Genomic DNA, 16117 nt, shown 5'->3' with positions numbered 1-16117 from the left:
ATGTTTAATGCCACAATAGTAAGAAAATTGTCCCCACAGATGGTTCTCTAAACACTGCTGCTGACAAGAGCAATAAACAAGCTGGGTCCTACCTTAATTATGGAAAATGTGTTACATGTTCTTAAATTCTGTACAAACTTCAGTCACCAAATTATCATGAGATTTGAATTGCAAAGTAATATCGTTTTCTTCTTATTGTGACTTTCAATATCAAAACCTGGAAAAGATGATTAGACGTGATGAGACTAAAAACGGGTTATACTATTTAGATGTAGTTAGTGGATCTATCTATGTTATATCTACCAACTCTACCTACAAATGTTGGTTGTACCACAAAAAACTCGGTCATCCATCTTTCTCCAAAAGGTTATGTTTCTGTTGTTATTTGAAAATTCTTATTATGGAAATTTGCATTATGATGTATGCGAGTTTGCAAATATAAGCATGTACAATTTTCTCTTAGCAATAAAATAAGTATGTTTCAATTTTCTTTGATTCGTAATAATGTTTGGGGACCATCAATGTTCTCAATATTTTCGAGTCTTGATAATTTATGTCATTTATTGATGATTTAAGTTGGGTTACATGTTTTTTCCTACTAACATTCAAATTCAATGTTAACCGCATAATACCATAATTTTGCAACATGATTAAAACTCAATTTGGAACCCACATAAAACAGTTTCGCATTGAAATGCAAAAGAATTTTTTAGTTACACATTTTTATTCTTTTTCCACCAAGAAAAGATTATTCATAAATCATCATGCGTGCACACTGCATAATAAGACATATTAGCATAACGTTAGAATTGTCACCTTCTTACAACCACTAGACCTTTTTTATTCTAGAATCATGTTCCAAAACAATATTGGGATGAAACAGTCCTTACAGCCACATGTATTATTAACTGCTTAACTTTAGTGTTCTAGATCTCAAAAGTTCTCTAGAAATCCTCTCCAAATTTTACCTAAAAGTAAGTATCATAAACCATCTAGTTCTGTGAGTATTTGGGCGTGTAACTTTTGTCTACATTCATTCACCCCAACAAGGGAAAGTTGATCTCAGAGCCTTAAAGTGTGTGTTTATGAGTACTCATCTTCTCAAAAGGGGTATAGATGTTACCATCCGCTTATACAAAAGTTTTATGTACCTGTGGATGTCATCTTTGTTGAAGAACACTCATATTTTTCTTAATCTTATATTTAAGGGGAGTTTATATTATAATATAAAGATATCAAGTTCTTAACTGATCTCAACTACCACCCACTCAAAAAATTATACCTAAACCCAAGTTTACTTAGGTGTATATAAGGAGAAAGAATATGAGTTCTAAGCCAAAACAGATTCAAGAATCCGACACGAATTTTGAAACTGAGGTAAGTCTTGAAAACTCTACATAGTTTTATAATGATATACCAACTGCAATTTGTAAGGGAACTAGAAAATGCATTAAACGTCATCTTTATTATATCTCAGTTTGTTTTAGTTGATAAATATTCACAGTTCGATAAAATTTTTTTTACAAATCTGAATATCGAGCCTATCTTTAAAACTATATCGAAGACATTAAATTGGAAGAAATAGAACAATGTTATGTATGTTGAAATGCAGGCACTAGAGAAGAACTAGGCATGGGAAGTGGTGGACTTACCCAAATAAAAGAAGTCTGTGGGTTGCAAGTAGGTGCTTACAATAAAATATAAAGCAAATGGGACATTCAAGAGGTATAAAGTAGGATTAGTAGCAAAAACTATATTTAAACCTAGTGAGATAAATTATCAAGAGACATTCACACCACTAGTTAATATGAACACAATGTGGATCTTGTTATTCTTAACTGCTTACTTTGATTGACAACTGCGATAATTCAATGTGAAGAATATATTCTTGTATTAAGATGTACAAGAATAAATTTATGTAGAAATTTCACTAGGATTTGACAAGAAGATAGGACCACGTAAATTTCGTTAAAAAAGGAGACACTCCATGCATTCAAGCAATCATGTAAAGTATGGTTTGACAGATTTGTAAGGGTGATGACAAGTTTAGAATACAAGTAGATTTAGGAAGACTACACTTTGTTTATCATGCACTCTAGACATGGGGAGTTATAGTTCTTGTAGTAAAGTTGATGACATTATTCTAACAAAAGATGATGAGAAAAAAATGATGCTCAAGTAATGCTTGACTATGAATTTGAAATTAAGGAGATAGGTAAGTTAAAGTACTTTCTTAGAATTGTAGTCACTTGTTCAAAATTTAGGATATTTATCTCCTAGTAGAAATGCATTCATGGCTTGTTATGAGATGTAAGCAAGCTAATATGTAAGTCATCTAATACTCCTAATTATCCGAGTCATAAACTAGGATTGGCAGAAGAGAATGCATTAATGGATTAGGTGATGTATCACAAATTGGTTGGAAGATTGATATATCTATCTCATATAAGGCCAGACATCGCCTATGCAATAAGTTTTATAAGTTAATTTATGCACAACCTCAAAGAAGTACATTTACAAGGAGCGTACAGAGTATTGTATTATGTAAAAGGATTACTTGGGAAAGGGTTCATGTTCAAAAAGAATGACAAGTTGCTTTTACAAACTTATAAGAATGAAAACTATGCAGAGTTAGTGGTGAACAGAAGATTTACCACAGATTAGTGTAGTTTCCTTGGGGCTAACTTGGTTATTTGGAGGAGTAAGAAATAACGTATGGTTGCAAAGTCGAGTGTAAAATCAGAATTTCGAACAATGATTTAAGGTATATGTGAATTATTATAACTGAAGAAAATTTTAAAAAAATTTAAAAATCAAAGGAGAGAGTATCATACGATTATATCATGACAATAAATCAACTATAAGTATTACCCATAGCCCGGTGTAACATATTGAGGTTGATAGACACTTTAATAAAGAAAATTTAGATAGTGGTTTAATATGTACTTCATAGATACCGATCAGTTTACAGTTTGTAGTTGTGTTAACTAAAGGTCTGAGTAATCCAACATTCTGGACTATCATTGGCAAGATGGGAAGAAATAATATGTATTCTCCAACTTGGGAGGAGTGTTAAAGAGAATATATAATTTGGTTAAAGGACATTAGAGTAAAATACATCATATATAATTAATGTAATTAATAATTTATTTATTTTTTTATTCTAAAAAACTTATATATATTGGGTTGTGATATTCAATAAAACATACATACATCCTATTCTTGCCAAATATCAATCCACGGTACATTTGCCTAACCCTTATTGGATTTAGTCAACTCCATCTAGAATGTACTGGCTTAAGGTTAATAACTATTTTTGTTATTCTTACTCCTATCTTGGTGTTGATAGGAGAAAGGATGTTAAGATGTTGCTGCATGGGGCTACTTGTTGGGTTGTGGTGATTTCATTGTAGAGAAATGCATGGATTTTCAGAGATCACAAATATCATTTTTTTTTCTGCGATAAGATGTCTTTGTCAGCATCTTTTTGGGTAAAGGCACATAGGTATTTCAAAGATTTATTTTTGTTTATTCGCAAAGAGTGCCATCTATTGTAATTGCAGTTTAATCCAACTTTTTCTTTTCTTTTGTCTTTGTTCTCTTTCTTCAAAGAAGATACCCAGTGCTCCCCAATTGTATTTCTATTTCTCTACAGTAGTTCTTTTGTATGAAACTTATTATTATTATTACTATTTTATTATTAGTAGTATTGGTTACCTGTTATGCAGCATTTAATATCATGTGACATGGTTTTTCTAAGAAAACACGTAAAGTAATGTTTATCATAATTTCTTTACAGACAGATTCTTCTGATAATTGGGAGCCCGTAACTCTAATTTTGAAACGGTCCAGTTACCAAATTAAGATCAATAGCACAGAAGCAATTGTCATTACAGAGAAATTTTCGAAGGAATTATCAGTATGTCTTTGTTCTTTACTGGAAATTTATTGTTTTTCAATGCACAGTGACGCAATCATGTTTAATGAATTTAAAATACTGCATTCTTTTTTTATTTGCAAAAGACAAACTATAGTTTTATTTTTTGTTTCCTAAGGAATTTGACAGTGTATTCAAATAAGGTCAATAAAATAAACATTACTGGCAATGATAAATATTTTAGTTCTTATAAAGTGTTTGATTCATAGTCAAAACTTTGCCCACTAACCTTGTGATTAAAAAATAATTCTGCATTACATTTGTTTTATAGATTGAAATTAAGATTTTTCATGAGGCATTACATTATTGGCCGTTTCTTTCAAATTTATTCCATCATCACTCTACTTCTAGATGTTAATAGCTTGATATGCAGAATGTAATCATAATTCTACAATTGAACCAACTCCTTTTTTATGTTAAGGAAAGTGCTTTAGTGATTATCTTGTAATAGGAGTTACATACACATACACATATTTTATAAGCATTACGTTGATTCTAGATGCTACTATTTTTCATTTCTTTTTGAACTTGTGAAAAGTTCCATCTGAAGATTTCAGTGTCTATGTTTCTTGATCTTATTGATGATGCAGATTAAAATTCCTTGTGGGCTTTCGACACAGTTTGTTCTGATATGTGCTAATGGATCTTCTCATCCTTTTAGTACACGCAATGTGCGGTAATTCCCTCTTTTCTGAATATGCTAGAAAATTAAAATCATGTAATAGGGTTTTATAGGACTTGCCTGCTCCTCTTAGGCTGCAAGCTGACCTCATCCTGAAACTCCAGATTTGGCTTTATGCTTTTGATAGTTTTCTTTTCTAATCAATTGATCACAGAGAAGAATCTCTTTCTTTCTCCTTTTGACTAATTCCTTGGAGTAAACCTTCTTTCCAGATCAAGACTGTCAGTTGTTGCATCTTGATTGTGCAAGAGGAGTATATTCTTCTTAGCATGTTCTTGAGGCTTATGTTCTTTTGGTCTTTATTTATAGTCTTGTTTTCCAATTCCTACAACTAATTAAAAGCATTGAACAGCATATGGTGATAAAATAGGATTTAGCGTTTTGTGCCGAATAAGCTGAATAGGCTAGAAAATGTGATCTAAAAATATGGCAGTTAGGATCCTTTTATGTCTGCCTATATTTTCTATTTATTGTTATTCTACCCTTTGTTTATGTTATGGTCTTGAGTCTGAGATCTGTTTACGGGTCAGGTTACAGGGAATTCTTGCAGTTGGCATGCAGCCAACTTGGTCTATTTACACCCTTGACAGCCCATTGTTTCGGCTGGTTAGAAAGAACACACAATTTCTTGAGAATACTCTAATTTGTAGAATTAATTCTCCGATGTCTTTGTTCAAGAATATTATAATTTTCTGTTGGAGTCATAGCTCCTAATCTGGGAATATCTATCCTAACTGAATCCCTAGCCTAAAATCCTAACCAACGTAACATAAAATACTCATGCAAAATCAAACACTACGCTAAAAGGATCCTGTCAAGAATTTCCTTATACATCTGACTAGCCTACAGTCCTAGTGAGAGCGCGAATCAGCAGCTGAAAGCTGACTCAGCTTCTACTTTATGGAGAATCAGTGCAGCTTCTGACTTGTCTTCTGTTGATGCCTTGATGATAGACTAGACCATGAAACCGGTCCTCTCGTGCAGCCGTAACATTACTCCCTACCCTCTTAAGGTGCTTGTCCTCAAGCAACCAAGGTTACTTCTGGGGCAGATCAGTTGAATCTTTCCAAGAGGCATCTACAGGAGAAAACCCTTTGTTTCCTAGTCAGGATTTGTATCTCTAATATGGCTTGAGAAAGAGAGAGAATTTCACCAAGGTGGACTGGTGGCAATGAAGGCTCCACCACTGCGGTACCTGGAATTTCTTCAAGGATAATACTTTCAATACTGGACGGCTACGAGCTTTTTCAGGTAAGGCCAGCCTGTAAGCAATCCTTCCAGTCTTAAAGATAGCAAAAGGGTCATGAAGTTTTACAGGTTTTAAACATAATACAATAAAGTTTTTCTACAGAAAAAGAGGACGGATTACCTAATTGCTGATGTAGTTGGATGACTTGTTGGTTATTGTTATTATTCCGAGACCAGGGTCTTGTCACTGGGTGGTTAGCAATAAAATCGTCTTCTAACAAATGGTTAACATTTTTGTTCTTATTACGAGAGTGACCTATTTTATAAAAATATATTACAGTTCATTATCTTGAATACTAACGGAAAACTATATATTATTTATGAATCTAATACTAATTATAATTCTAATTATTTAGAAATCTAATATTTATTTCAACTATTTAGTCATTGTTTTGTCTTCCATATTTATGCCCTACAAATACGTCTATAACAGTTATCAATAACAGATACACCTATCATGGCTTGGTTGTTTTAAGAAAACAATGAGGAGTTACTTCTCCACTGATACATGAAGGCCATGTTGTAGTCTTCTACAGCCAATAGCTTTTTCTGTTCAGCTCTTCAAAAGCACAATAAGAAGGACAAAATTACAGTTAAGATCATTTGTGATTGTACTAATGGAAGATGCGCAAGTAATGGAACGTGTGTTGGTGATAGGGGATAAAGATCCGTCTATGACACAAACTTTATTGTTTCCTGAAAATGAAGTATAGGTATTAAATAGTTCTGACGAGCTTGTCGTGAAGACCTTGAATCTTATTTTAATTTTAAGATTAGTAAGAAAGGCCACACCTGATTGTCAAAGTTGGAAGTTGCATCAGTTGTTGTATGAGAATTAAACTTAGACAAATAACAGCTTAGGTTATTAATGTTTTCCCAGTTATTAGTATTCCTATAGCCTCAGAAAAATTTGCTTGTGGCCCGCCATACCATTGTGCCTACCTTCACGATCTCAGGTTGGTCGGCTATTAAGCTTCCAGCAACTCTTGGAACTCTGAGGCTCATCAGGACAAGTTGATTAAAAGTCTTGGTAGTAGTCTAGTTCTTGCCCAACCCACTCAATTCTGCAAATGTGTTGCCCAATATTCGTTCTCCTTGCTTGGTCGCATATATCATATTTCTTAACTTATAAATTGGCACGTCATTGCCAAGTTGAGAATAAGTTTGGGAAAGGACACTCCGAATCTTATGGGCAGCACTGAGCAATAAATATCCATGGAAAATATGTAGCTGCATTTAGTTAATTACCGTAGACATGATGAGTGAGTTTTCGTTATTACCACCAGTTGAGCATAGGGTCTCTGTCAGTTGGTTTTAGGCTCATCTCTTGTAACATATCCTTCCAATCCACAGGATAGACAAAAGGCAGTATCTTGACCAAGCAAAACAGTTGGTTCCATCTACCTTTACAAGAATAATGTGCGAACAAGAATAAGCCAATCCTACCAACACTTTTTATCTTCAACCGTTTATTGAGGAATTTAATTAAAAAAAAAAAAAGAAAACTTCTCTCTTTGAACATATTTCACACCATCAGATTGTGTCTCTCACTTGGAAGGTATTTCACAGCATCATCTCTTCCTCAGGCACACAAAAAACTGTGGGCCCCGGACTTCTCACGACCATCTCTCTCCTTCGAGACAAAATGATGCGGAACCTGTGCTCACATCACAAAAAGTGCAGCCACCTTGGTGTAGGTAAGGTCACATTGCTCTCCTATGCTCCAGTCATCCAGCTGTGGTTCTCGTGCTTCTCTACTCCAGACAACTAGGTGCAATGGACACAGTAGTTCGGGCTCCACTAGAAACTTCTTGGAACGTCATGTTTCTCTACCGGAACCCACAGTCACACAAAACCTTAGGATATGCCAGAGCAGTTTCTCCTCTCTGTTAAAAAGCAGTTGCATGAAGCCTAGGAAATCGTACTTCGAAAAACACAGAAAGATTGGGCAAAAAGCGATCATGAGTAGTAATTCAAAGGAGAAAGAAGCAAGATGTCAGAATTTCAGCATCAATGGGCATAAGCATGTTCTAATTCGTTGTCCCAAATCAGAGAGAAGCAGAGAAAGAGAGAGGGAGAAACAAATCTGAATGAAGAATGAGGTTTTTCAGTGTGTATTACTGTTTACTCCTTCATATATTTATACACGTTTATGTTGTTTCTAAAAAAAAAAGGAAACTAGAAATACATATTGTTAATTTAGGGTTTTACCTTAATTAGAAAATATTTGCATAATAATAATAAACATCCACTCTATAATTTCACTAGTCAAATTGCTCTGCTACCATTTTCTTGCGGTTCCAAGTCTGATATCTGGCCATGGTCTAGTTTGAGAGAAATCCAGCAACAGCAGTGTGAACTGTTTGATTGATTTTATGGCCTTGATGACCTATAGCGCAGGTGCTCATTAAAGTGAAGACATGATATCTAGAAATACTCTAATTTGTAGAACTAATTATTGATTATGTTGATTCAAGAATACATAATTATTTATAGGGAGTGGTGAGTCCTACAACCAAGGAATAAGTTCCTAACTGAATCCAAAGCTTAAATTCTGAATCAATGTCAAATAAAATACTCACGTAGAATTAAATACTATGCTAAGAGGAATCCTGTGGAGAATTACCTCATTAGGATATCTAGCCTAGAGTCTAGTGAGAACTTGAATTAGAGCTGAAGCTGATTCAGCTTCTACTTTGTGGAGAAGTGGTGCAGCATCTAATTTGTGTCTTCTCTGGATCCTTTTGATGACAGATTAGACCAGTAAATCATCCTCTCTTTCACCTGTAACAGTTTGCAACTGGTCCCTTCCGCTTTCTTGGTTCATTGAAATTAAACAATTCCCTTTAGCCTGCTTGTCCTGAGATTGCTCAAAGCAAAATTGAGAACAGAATTCATTTAACTTCAACAAGTCCAATCACTAGAAAACTTTCTAATCTTCGACCAAGATTCTTCATTAAGCCTTTGTGAGCATATTGATTATATATTATTAGAATGTGAATAATAAAGTTGTAATACTAAAAAGCCAAATCTAACATCAACTTTAGAAGTCTTTGCAAATTAATCTCACAGGTTTATGGTTTCTTTTACTCTTTCTTATTTTTTCGGTGTTGGTAATGGTTCCTTTTCTTTTATGGAGGATAAATGGGTGGGAGATTTGTCCCATGCTTCTCGTTTCTCCAACCACTACAGACTTTATCTGGAAATTGTCCTTGTTTCTTCTTTTCTGAATCATTTAGATTGCCAAGTGTCATTGAATTTGTTTATTGATTTCTTTTCACACCTTAATGAATGGAAGACGATGGGTCTAATGTCCTTGGTAAACATCCCTTATGGTTTTGTCCAACCCCAAGATCTGATTGCAAAATTTGAAGTCCTGAGTGTTCAAGTGTATATTAATGTAAATCTTTTTTTCGACTTTCTCACCTATCACCCTAATAACCATATCAACATTTCATCCTATATGTTTTTTGAGGTGTAAGTTTTGTTTTAAGATAAGAGTTGTTGAATGAGAAATTTTGTAAATTTTATATCTCAAATTTGAAGGAGTCAGAGAGCCTTATCCCCCTACAAAATACTTTTGCTTCTAGAGTTCAGAAAGTAATTGCTCCATGTGTTAGGTAATGCGTGTCCCTCTAACCCGGCAATTTATCTTTTCTAATTTGCATAGTACTGGAAGGATCAAGGAGCATAAGATTTTTGTAGTGGGGAGAACTATCTTTGTTGAATTGTAGGTCATTTGGTTGGAACAAAATGTTTGAATTTTTAAGCTAAAACTTCAACTGCCACATATGATTGGAGAGAGAATAATTCTCTTCGAAAAAATCCACAGTTTCTTTTGGGATTGCTTACATTGCAAAGGGATGGGGTAACTATTTTGTCTTCAGTTTCTTATATGTTTCTTTTGTAATCTGTCTCTTTATTTAATAAAGTTTCTTTTTTGTTTTTGTAATGTATGTGTATGTTCAACAAGTGGTCAACTAACTAAATTATTTCCACATGGTATTAAAGTCATATTTTAGGTTGGAGTTTCAAACTTTGGATGTCCGTTTTTTTTTTCTTTAAAACTAAAATGAACTTTTACCTCAAGTTCGATAGGCTTGTATTTGTTCCTACTTTAGGCCAAGTAGAATAAATATTGAAGTTGTAACCTCTCCTACTAGCTTAAGCATTTGAAGGTGGCTGTCATTAGTTAACTATTTAATATATATGTATTAACTATATTCTGAACGTTAACTATTTGATATATATATATATATATATGTATCTTAACATAAATATATTCTCCTTTTTTGTAGGTTGTTGTCATTTTTTTTCCAATAATGATGAAGGGGAATCTTAACCCCTTCATCAGATGTTTGCTTTTCTGAGTATTTATTTGTTAGATGCTTTCTAATATATGATGGTATTGATTTTTCTAGAATGCGGGATACCCTTGTGTTGACAATGAGAATGTTCCAAAGCAAGGTATCCTCTTCTTCTCTGCACATGAATATATCTGGTGTTTTCATTGTTTAGGAGCCTCGTACTTGCAAATAGTCATTGCATACCTTAAAAAATTTGTATGCTTGCTTTTAGTGATTTCAATTACCTATTTAGGGTTTGAAAGGTGATTTCTAGATATATTTTTCCAAGTTCAATATATGCCATGTGCGCATGAAAGTTTTTTCTTGTAACTCAAATTTTCATTTTGGGCATTACTGGTCGAAAGATGTCTGTTTAGTATTGTATAGAATTATATATTTATAAATCAAAGCAGTAGTGACCTCTCCGTAGAAATATTCATGCGGGGCACTCTTACACCAGGAAAAGAAAAACTTGTGTTTTCCATTAAAAAAAAACACTCACTTTTGAGTGGAATGCATTTTTTTCCCAATATAGTATATTGGATTATATTCTGACCATACTTCTGGAATCTGATATATTGGAGCAGGCATTGGATGACAAGAGAAAAGGAAGAGCATAAAGAATAAACCCCCCACTTTTTTCAAGCCAGTGTGGTACGGTACAGTACAGTACAGTTTATAGTCAAATATTGATCTGTGCTAGAATGTGACCTAAAAGAAATGCATTATAGTTAATAGGTTTTAATTTACTGAAAGAAAACCATTCTTGGAATTGTTGCATCTGTTGTGGGAACTATGAATTAGCATCTCAGTGCTATTTGCTAGGCATGCATCACCATTGTTAACTGGCAGGTAATAAGGAAATAAACTGCGCCATGTCAGTTGTCATTTTTCAAGAACTGCTTAATAATCTTCATTTAAAGACAAAAATGGTTACTTCTCGTTTGCCTTCACTATGTTGTGGTATCCAATTTATTGAGAGTTTACTGTGAATTTCTGATGATGGAAATCTATGAAAGCATATTCTATAATGCTAAATAAAGGCTGGAAATACTTTTTAAAGCTTCAGTTTACTTTGCAGAGTATAAAATATTTACTTTTACTAGTGTAAAAATGATTGGATGAGTTGGAGGTCTTGGCTACCTTATTTCTTATTGTATGTTTGTTTATTCTTTTTGCTGACTAAATTTATTTGTACATGGGATCATTCTTATTAACTTTAACTATTTGATATTTCATGCATATAAATATTATATATACATATATATATATATATGATCCTAATGATTTATTATTTAAAGTAAATAAAAGCCAGTTATCCGCTGCTTATTGGAAGTACTTTGAAATATATATATATATATATATATATTTTTTTTTCATTATAATCTCTTCAATCAATATTTCCAGGATTCTATTCCACTGTTAATCACTTGTATCTTAATAATATTTTTCTGTTTCTTTGTTAATATAGTTTACAAGCATCCTTGAATAAATTACAATTGAAGGATATTCATACCACTAACAACATAGTGGTTTAATTTTTAAGATATTTGTAATTTATCTAAAGGTCATAAATTTATATTTTATTGAAAATATAAATTTTTTTATGCTATTAACGTGTTATAGATTAATTTTGTCTGATCTATAATTTTTAATTTATTAATATACTGATGATTAAATTTAATTTAATTTTAATAAATTATGATATATTCAGATAAAAAAATATTTAATAATAATTAAATTATTTTTAATATTTTATTCTCATAAAATTCCCAACAAAAAAAATGGCGATAACTGTCTTTCTTAAGCTGTTAATATGAGCCACAAATTGATGACGAACTCTTAAAACAGTGTTTATTTTCCATATATATATTATAGAAGCATTCATTTATTAAAAAATTATTAAGCGTTCTAGAAGAACTTCTGAATTAAAATTAATTTTGTTTTTATAATTTATGATAAATATTTAAAATAAACTAATTATATTTAATTATTACTATTATTTTATCTATTACTAATTACTCTAATTTGTTGTGTAATATTGTAATCGTTCTAATTAAAATTAAATATAATCCAATAGTCTCAATTATTGGATTAAGAATTTCTTATTTGTGATTAATTAACGAAGGTCAACCATCCGAACTCTATTTCACAACTCCAATAATTTTTTATTCGGTTGGTGAGTATTTTTATTAATTTCTAAGAGGGTATAGGCTCCAGAATATATATTATACGTCTCTAATGTAGTACATATATTATATTAAGAATATAGATATTATTTCTTTAATAATTATATCTCATCACAGTGTTTGCATATAAAAATTAGCCATAAAACTTAACTTGTTCATATCTAGATGGCATACTCATCATTTCATGTGTTGAAATAAAGCGGAAACCTTTCAATTCATTTGCGTACGTTACAAGAACAACCCTTTTCTTTTTTTGTCTTTTTGTACGTGTGGGTGAAATCATTTGTTTGGAAATCTTGGATCCATCATGTGCAAAATATCAATCTTCCTATCAACCAATTTACTGGCTACCCAATAGGATTCCGCCACATCCCACATCTAAAATACTTACACTTGTGAATACTAACGAAATTTCTTCGCGTTCCGAGTACAATAGCGTTTAAATTTTTCTATCGGGTCATGTATGTATGTATGTATATATATATATATATATATATTTAACACAAAAGTAGAAACGAAAATGTTGTAAATTATATGCGGTCCTGTGATTATGTAATAGTTTTTATTTTCTCTTTCGCTAACGTAAGATGGCGGGAGGGGATTGGTAGAGCGGGTTGGTGATAAGGTAGTTTTTCACGTAGGAGAACAGAGGAGGAGTAATTTACCTACATCTCACCAAACAATTAAAAGCTTAGACGGTACTTAAAAAAAAAAAAAAAAAAAAAAAAGAAGACTGTTTAATAAGTACTGGAGGTCTTAAAAAGAAATTAGTCAACAATCTGCAGTGAACAAACAAAGAGCCAAAAGGAATAAAGTAATCTAGCAAGAGATAAGGAAGAGTGAGAGAGACACTTCAACTCTCTATCTCCATTACTTTGCTTTTCTTTCCATCAAAGCTCCTTTCTTTTTCTTTAACCCATCTCTCTGTTTCTCTTCTTTTGGGCCAAAAAACAAGAAACACCCAACACAAATTTTCTGTTTTTCAGATCAGATTTCAGATGGGTTCTGTTGGTAATCCAACTCAATGGGCACCATATGATAACTACAGAGATTGTTCACAAGGAATTTGCAGTATCTATTGTCCTCAATGGTGCTATATAATTTTCCCTCCTCCACCTCCTCTCACTCTTGGAGATGATTCCACTACTGATTTCTCTCCTCTCATTATAGCAGTTATTGGTATATTGGCTAGTGCTTTCATTTTGGTCACTTACTACACCATCGTCTCCAAGTTTTGCAGCCGCTCAGGATCTCAAAACTACATCATTGACCTCAACGAAAATCGCAATGAAACTGGCGGCGATTCGTGGCAGGGAGGCTCATCTGCTGGACTAGATGAGGCCTTGATCAAATCCATCACAGTCTGTAAGTACAAGAAAGGTGATGGACTGGTTGACGGCACAGACTGTTCTGTTTGTCTGAGTGAGTTTGAAGAAAATGAGAGCCTTAGGCTGTTGCCAAAATGCAATCACGCTTTCCATGTTACCTGCATTGATACCTGGTTAACGTCTCACTCTAGTTGTCCTCTTTGCCGTGCTAATATTGCTCCGGCCAACACGATTTCCGGGCCTAATCATCATCCTCCCGCAGAGGAAACTATCCACCGTGGTGTTGCTGTATCTGCACTGCAATACCAACGTAGAAATGATTCTGTTTTGGTGATTCAGGATCTCGAAATGGGCGTCTGTGAAGACACTGCTGTCGCTCCCACTGCCGGTTTTGTTCCCAGTCGTGAGAGGCCAAAGACACCAAATCAAGCTCCTGGTAGTGTAGTAAATGTGGAAGAAGTTGAAGAAAATGGGATTCAGCCAATTAGGAGATCAGTCTCGTTGAATTCTTCTCTGTGTCAAGATCGTGTTTCGATTGCTGATATATTACGTGCCAGTGAAGACACCGACAATGAAGAGTCCAAAATCGAAATTCAAAAGGTAGTTTCAGCAGGAACTGGATCCTCTAAACAATCTGCTGATGAAGAATTACTTTCTGTGAATAATATGGTTATGAAAAGGATGCCTGTAGCAATGAAGAGATCATTTTCAACAGGGAGATTCATGTTCACAAGGTATGATAGAGGAAGGAATTCTATACTACCAGAGTGAAATTGATAATAATTCCACTGTGTATAAAAAACAAAATCTGTGAAGTTTGTTCGATTAAATACAGTACAAAAACCCAGGTTAGAGATTTTAGATCATAGAAATTTGACAGCTGAACTGAATATGAGCCTGTCATTAGTGTCTTTCATTAAATTTAATTTATGTTCATTATGTGACTCAACTCTCAATTTAATTGCCTTCAGAGTTTCATTTTCTTGATAAGAAACTACGGCCTTTCATAAGGGACAGACCTTGACTTCTCAAGTCAGAAAAAAATAACTAATATCATGTAATTCAGATGGTTTAAGGATTCTTTAATGTAATTTATTTATGTGTTTTAAAAAAATGAAGAGATGCTCAAAATAATAGAGTAAATCTCTTAATTTGACCATGAACTATATTTAATCTTATTTTTGTCCAAATGCGCGCAATTAATTTTATCAAATTAATCCAACCAACAAGCGTTGACATGGATGATTCTTGTAAGTGTAGGTGCGTCGATTTGCATAACATACTAAAGTACCAATTGATGGGAATATGTTCATCCAAACTGGTAAAGTGAATTCTTCAATGGAAATTACACTAAACAATAATTAAGCACCCAATAAAAGAGATGTTAAACAAACTTTAATCGCTTTTGATTAAAGTGATTTTATGCTAATGGTAGTGCAATTTAGAGTTGGAAAACTCTTAATCGAAGCCAGCTAATAAAAAGGCAAAAAAGAAGGGGGGGAAAGAGAAATGATGAAAGAAAGTGTTCTCATTGCTTCAACAGTTCTTCATCATCAAGAGAGGTATGAGCACATGATGAGCCTAAGAAAGGCAGAGCAAAAAAGAAAAAAGAAAAAGAAAGAATTAGTTTAAAGTCAAGAGAGAGTCATTGCCTGTCAATGAGAATATGTAGAAGTTGGCCTGTGCAATCACAAGTCAAAACAGAAACTTCAAGTTACCCTTTATTTTAACTTCTCTAGACAACTTTCTCATAAGTTCCTTGACATCGATTCTTGCTCTGTGGATTAGATACGTATATATGTGCATAAGATAGATTGCATTTGCAGTTCCTTTAGAGACAATTATTGAGCTAAAAGGTCAATTATATTTTCAACGGATTGCAACTTCAATTTGACACAAAAAAAAATAAACATATAAAGTATATGGTTTTACAAATGAAGCTGATCCAATCAGTAGCTGGCTCAATTTTTAGGGTTGAAAAGAGTGGGAAAATGTTAAGCAAAATGGGAAATAAAAAAGAAGAATTTTGTGCAGTCCTTTCGGAAATTTCAAATTGATGATCTTTGCGGTCTGAGCAGGCTTAGATTTAGAGAATAGAAAGAGGGAACACTCAATTCTAAATAGCGGAGATGTTGATTGCAAATCCTATATAAGTCAGTCTCTCTTGAAAATATGTACTTACTGTAATTTCTGGAATTTTGTATTTAATACCCTCTTTTGACGATAGTAGTGATTTTTGAACAGATTTTATATTTTATAATTTTTCTACTTTGTTATGTCGAAATTCTTTATATAAAATATTGTGTTTCTCAAAGTGTAGTTATTCATTATTGCTTCTTCCTTTGTTCAATAGAAAATGGAGAGTTGTGTTAGAATACAAATAATAA

The 16117-nt window shown here is 33.1% G+C and overlaps 2 protein-coding genes across 4 annotated transcripts in view; both read left to right on the top strand.

The window, feature by feature from the left end:
- The window catches only part of LOC110825950 (uncharacterized), a 46813-nt gene extending 35532 nt beyond the window's left edge, over nucleotides 1-11281 (top strand). For 2 of the 3 annotated variants that reach the window (XM_088223477.1, XM_088223478.1), the window contains exons 17-20: nucleotides 3800-3919; nucleotides 4528-4613; nucleotides 10289-10334; nucleotides 10801-11281. In XM_088223477.1, the coding sequence (XP_088079603.1) occupies nucleotides 3800-3919; nucleotides 4528-4613; nucleotides 10289-10334; nucleotides 10801-10833 (285 nt within the window). In that variant the 3' untranslated portion in view covers nucleotides 10834-11281. The remainder of the gene's footprint in view (nucleotides 1-3799; nucleotides 3920-4527; nucleotides 4614-10288; nucleotides 10335-10800) is intronic. The other variant, XM_088223479.1, reaches the window with a different exon arrangement.
- A 1892-nt stretch (nucleotides 11282-13173) lies between these two features.
- Nucleotides 13174-14674, top strand: LOC110825948 (RING-H2 finger protein ATL52-like). Its single transcript, XM_088223485.1, has one exon. The coding sequence runs from the start codon at nucleotides 13401-13403 to the stop codon at nucleotides 14499-14501; it is 1101 nt and encodes a 366-aa protein (XP_088079611.1). The 5' UTR covers nucleotides 13174-13400; the 3' UTR covers nucleotides 14502-14674.
- Nucleotides 14675-16117: the final 1443 nt, after the last annotated feature.

This window comes from Carica papaya, chromosome 6 (assembly GCF_054855325.1).
Source record: "Carica papaya isolate Zhongbai chromosome 6, ASM5485532v1, whole genome shotgun sequence".
Taxonomy (NCBI): Eukaryota; Viridiplantae; Streptophyta; class Magnoliopsida; order Brassicales; family Caricaceae; genus Carica; species Carica papaya.
The sequence above is the reverse complement of the archived record's forward strand: the minus strand, read 5'-3'. Positions and strand labels throughout refer to the sequence as shown.

What these genes read in the sequence shown, in the direction of transcription:
- LOC110825948 (XM_088223485.1), top strand. Translation starts at nt 13,401, where the DNA reads ATGGGTTCTGTTGGTAATCCAACTCAATGGGCACCATATGATAACTAC.